At 50.5% G+C, this 5,333-nt stretch overlaps 1 protein-coding gene across 1 annotated transcript; it reads left to right on the forward strand.

Annotated features, from left to right (window-relative positions):
- The first annotated feature begins 1,402 nt into the window (after nt 1-1,402).
- SIX6 (SIX homeobox 6) lies at nt 1,403-4,067 on the forward strand. Its single transcript, XM_002807239.6, has 2 exons — nt 1,403-2,228; nt 3,341-4,067. The coding sequence occupies exons 1-2, from the start codon at nt 1,657-1,659 to the stop codon at nt 3,507-3,509; spliced, it is 741 nt and encodes a 246-aa protein (XP_002807285.2). The 5' UTR covers nt 1,403-1,656; the 3' UTR covers nt 3,510-4,067.
- Nucleotides 4,068-5,333: the final 1,266 nt, after the last annotated feature.

A 5,333-nucleotide genomic window follows, 5' to 3' on the forward strand; every position in this document is an offset into this window, starting at 1 on the left:
ACAAGCCGCATACAAATTGTACTTGATACTAAAGAAAAGACAGTCGGGTCCAGTCCAGTTCGGCGGTGAACATTCTCATCTGATTTCTCTCTAGGGATGGGCCTCCCAAAAACAGTTTTCTTGGCTTTTTTCACCCTGCCAGTTATTTTCTTCAAACTAAACAAACTCCTACCACAGGCCCAGATGAGATCATGGTTTCTCTGACCCAGGCCTCAGAAAATGGTATGATGTGGACTGTTAATTGGGAATCAATAAAAGTTGCCAATTCAAGCTATCAGCCCAAAGTCAGAGCTACCAAGCCACCCCTTTCTCTCTGTAGGAGGGATCAGTGCCCAGCGGCTTAAGACGTGCTTTCTAGGCCCCTGCATTGTTGCGGATGCCTTCTGTATTGTATTTTTACTGAATTGCTTTTGTGCTAAAATACCAAGGTTAGGGTTATTATCCCCAACTCAAGAGTTATATGTTTTAACACAGAGTAGGGGCAAAATAAGCCTGCAAGGAAAGGAGTTAAGACGATATTTTTAAAAAGAACTCGGAAATAAGCTTTTAAGTTGCTGTCCTGACCTACCAATGATTTATCAATCTAGATGTGGCTATACTGCACATTTGTTCAAATCTACTAAACTGGGAGAGGGGGAGAAAGTATATTTCCCCCCTTTTATTTGAGAGGCCCCTACAGCCCACCTCTCTTTTCTCAAAGTGTTTGACTTCATGGTCTGCATCTGAGTTATCAGATGTGGGCATGTCCTTGTTTGCATTTAACATTATTTTAGTGGGCTTTGAAGGGAGTGAGGCTACAGTTCAAACTGACCTCTTCTACAGATCCCTGGTCCTGTTCCTGCTGCTCCGGATTTGCTTCCCACTCAGCTGCTCTGGCAACTGGAAAAGGGAAGAGGGAGGCAGGCAGAGTTGGGAACTGGGGGAAAAAATGAGAAGATCTCTCCCCTCCACCTGCTTCATGCTCCCCCAGCCAGGTTTGCTGTTTCGTTACAACTAAACTTCCAATTTCTCGGAGCATTTCAATTTGGCCGAGTGCTCTTTGTCCTCTGGAGACCTCTCGACCGAGACAACATATCGCCCCAAAGTGAATTCCTGAATTCCTGTAGCATCACTGACTCTTCGGTGGGAAAAGGGGAGGGAAGGGTAGAGCGGGGCGGGGGAAGGAGGAGGAGTGAACGCTGCCGCACTCGCCTCTGTTTTTCTCCCAGCCACTCGCACGTCTTTTCGACCTCCAGGCTCTGCAAAATACTGAGGAAAAGTGCAGGGACTAACGACGGGCGCTGTCGAGCGCTGGGAGGTGCTGAAATGGTCCCGGCGTGCAGGTCGAAGCTTTGATTGGCAGAGCCAGCCGGTGACTGACAGGGGGTCTCCATGGCGCCCGCGCCGCCAATCCGCCCACCCCAATAGCGGAGCCCGCTCGCCTGCCTGCGTGCCTGAGCCGAGCGGAGCCCGAACCCCAAGCCGCCGAGCCAGCACCTCCTCCAGTCGGGGTCGCTCGCTCCCGGCCGTTGCCCCACCGCCGCCACCGGGTCGCGTGTCACCGCTGCCCCAATCCGCCTCATCAAAAAGAGCCTGGCGCATTCAGCTAGGGCCGCGGGCATCTGCTGCGTGTCCCTCTCTGGGCTCAGTGCCCCCGCCGCCACCGGCGCTGCCTCGATGTTCCAGCTGCCCATCTTGAATTTCAGCCCCCAGCAAGTGGCGGGGGTATGCGAGACCCTGGAGGAGAGCGGCGATGTGGAGCGCCTGGGTCGCTTCCTCTGGTCGCTGCCTGTGGCCCCTGCGGCCTGCGAGGCCCTCAACAAGAATGAGTCGGTGCTGCGGGCGCGAGCCATCGTGGCCTTTCACGGTGGCAACTACCGCGAGCTCTACCATATCCTGGAAAACCACAAGTTTACCAAGGAGTCGCACGCCAAGCTGCAGGCGCTGTGGCTTGAAGCACACTACCAGGAGGCTGAGAAGCTGCGTGGAAGGCCCCTGGGGCCGGTGGACAAGTACCGAGTAAGGAAGAAGTTCCCGCTGCCGCGCACCATTTGGGACGGCGAACAGAAGACACACTGCTTCAAGGAGCGCACGCGGCATCTGCTACGCGAGTGGTACCTGCAGGATCCATACCCTAACCCCAGCAAAAAGCGTGAGCTTGCGCAGGCAACTGGACTGACCCCCACGCAGGTGGGCAACTGGTTCAAAAACCGCCGACAAAGGGACCGAGCAGCTGCAGCCAAGAACAGGTCGGTACTTAGAGGCCTCTGCGCTTTGCGCTCACCGGGGACAAGGCGGGTGAGGCACCTCTGGCGCCCTTACCCAGTGCCTGGCGACTCCAATTCAGCAGGAGTTGGGAGTGAGGTCTGTCTTGGGTTATGAGCCCACTGCGTTCTAGGCTCCCAGCTGGGAGTTCCTTTTCCCGGCTCTGCTTCCCAACCCTCTCTCGTTCTCCGCGCCTTAGGGCAGCTGCAGCAGCTGGTCCCAGACACCAAACCAAGGCTTCGTTGGGACGGAGAAGGGAAGAGAAATAAAAATTAAAATCCCACAAACAATTAGGGACTCCAAGACCCAAAGCTAATTCTTGTCAGCCTGGGTACAGGCTCCTACTATTAAGCGAAGCCTGGCTTATTAGCAATGTGTCGGTTTCATGTTAACTATTATTCTCAAAGCCCAGGTGTATCCCTCCCTAATGCTTTGAAAACAGTTACAATGGACACTTGGGAAATGGGAAATCGAGGTTTCCTCTTCCCTTGCCCTGCCACCCTTGTCTCAAGACAGCAAACTAATCGGTGGGCCGAGGCTTTTGATTTCCCGGAGTGTGGATCTCGATTAGCCAAACATTTTGGCCAAGAGCCCGGCCTCATCCTCCAGGCACAAATGTTCCTTACAATCCTTTTTGCCTTTAAGTCTGGCCGACCCTATCAAATGCTATCGCGGGAGCACTGACTCAGGCTTGCGCCCCAGGCAGACGCACCATTAGAAAGGGTATCCCATGTCCCCGGGACCTATCTGTCCTTGTCACCCACGCTTCGTTTATTTCTTGAGAGTCCTGTAAATCTCCCAAAGGTGTACAACAAACGGGAAGGACTCTGCGAGCCTAGTATACCAAAGACCTGGGTACTGGGGCGCTGAGAAAGGGCGCGAGTGATGTTGGGCCGCAACAGTAGGGACCCTCGGAGAGGCGGCCGCAGACTCCTGCCCAACCTCTGCCGCCTTGCCGGGAAATCCCCGGCCTTAACTGCTCGCGTCTAAGGAAAAGCCTCTGGCCGCTGGGCTGGAGGGACGCAGGTGGTGGTGGGGGCAGGCGACGGGCGGCTGTGTTACGAGCTGTGACCCGTGTTCCCTTTCTTCCCTGTAGACTGCAGCAGCAGGTCCTGTCACAGGGTTCCGGGCGGGCACTACGGGCGGAGGGCGAGGGCACGCCAGAGGTGCTGGGCGTCGCCGCCAGCCCGGCCGCCAGTCTGTCCAGCAAGGCGGCCACTTCAGCCATCTCCATCACGTCCAGCGACAGCGAGTGCGACATCTGAGCTGCCCATCCAGGATGCTCAGAAAGAGATTCCAGTGTAAAAACAAGAAAAACAAAATGAAAGAGAGAGAAAGGGTGAGAGACCTGAAAATCAAGCGCCAGAGAAGCCAGGTGACCAGGGACCCGCGGGCTCGGGTTGCCGTTTCCCGCCCCCAACTTCCCCGCAGCCGGCCTAGCTCCACTGGTGCCCTTCGCCGCGACCACAGGAGCCCGCGGTGAGGCCTGATCCAGCACCACGTTCTCCTCGCTTTGCTTTTTCCCAAGGATTTTGCTGCAAAGACGCCTTCGGAACCCGAACTGCAAGCTGAGCGCCTGCCCAGAGTCTCCCATGGGTATTTCACGTCGAAAGGACGCTGTTATATGTTTATAACTTTTGCTTTAAAGTTTTTTTAACAAAACACATATATGCTGTTTATTTACTTATTTAAGAGACTGCCAATGGTAGGTTTCTCTGTAGCTTGGGGAACTTGCTGTTTCTAAACATGCAGGCTGGTGCTGACGGGTTCTGTGTGGAGAAGCCAAACAATAAAACAACCTAGTGGGCAACCTTCTTAATTAAGGCAACTGCTCTCAGATTCCTTTTATTATTATTATTATTATTAAGATCATTCCCTTCACCTTCACCATGCATGCAGGGACTCTTGAGTAAATGGTCTCCGGAAGGTCTTATCTATATATCTTTTGCGTTCTTTGGTGCTTCCTGGTATATGTTGTAAACAACTTACGATAGGTCCATAATCATCTCCCACATCAAATTACATGTATGTGTATGTATGTGCGCACCCATACAAATATATATGTATGCATGCATACACATGATATATTTAAGCCTAGAAATTGGCAACATGTGAGTGTCCTCTGTAAGGCAACTCCCCGCATCCCCAGCACAGGTAATTATGGCTTGTTCACTTGACACTCGTTTATATGAAGTATCAACAGCTTTCAGGAACAATTTAGGAAGCCAAACTCTGGGACTCAATAAGTGAGTCCTATTTTCTGAAAATGCAAAACTATCCTGACTCAGGCTCTGCAACAAAAAAGGCTTTCTATCTCCTTCGAGGCCCCCTCCCATACAAAAGCAGCAGGCACCCATGATCATGCTAGAGTGAGCATATATTGCATTTAGCATTGAGCTTTTATTAAAATAAGACAAAATATGATATGAGAGGTTGTAAATAATTAGACTAACATCTTCTTGCTGCAGAATTGGGTTTTAACCAAACGAATGGTTTTAAATAAGAGAGATACTGAGATGAGGGAAAGGATGTAATAATGTCACATACTGAGGGTAAAACAAGGCTGTAGAAATAACTGGCATTTTAAAAACCTAATCTCCAAATTAAGCATGGAAGAAGTCATCAAGGTCTTTATTGTCCTGGTAATGGCCTCAATTAAAATATAAAATATTTTTGGTATTTAATTTTTCCTTGTGCGCATGCATGTGTGCACCTACATATGAACAAATGCATGCATATCTAACACAAAAACATCGACCATCTTTGCACTAAGAAAATAAATGCTAGCCAGAGTCTCTAATTTTGTTTCTAGTGAAACAGATTGCATATTATAAAATTTGACATTGATCTTTAAATCACTTGAGCTGACTTCCCTCTTTACTGTCCCCATCCCCCAATTAGAATCTTTTCCATTTGTCTCTCTGTCCTTAGAAGATGTTCTTTGGATCAGAAGCCTGATAACTTCTTTAAGCAAAAGTGCCAAAGTGCAAACCAAACAAAAATAAGTGAAGTCATAGAAGACAAAAAGCAGCCAAATGGCAAGATAGACAATGGTAGCCCAGGACATGAGTAAGGGTTGATATTTGGTT

The sequence above is a fragment of the Callithrix jacchus genome, chromosome 8 (assembly GCF_049354715.1).
Source record: "Callithrix jacchus isolate 240 chromosome 8, calJac240_pri, whole genome shotgun sequence".
In the NCBI taxonomy this organism is placed as follows: Eukaryota; Metazoa; Chordata; class Mammalia; order Primates; family Cebidae; genus Callithrix; species Callithrix jacchus.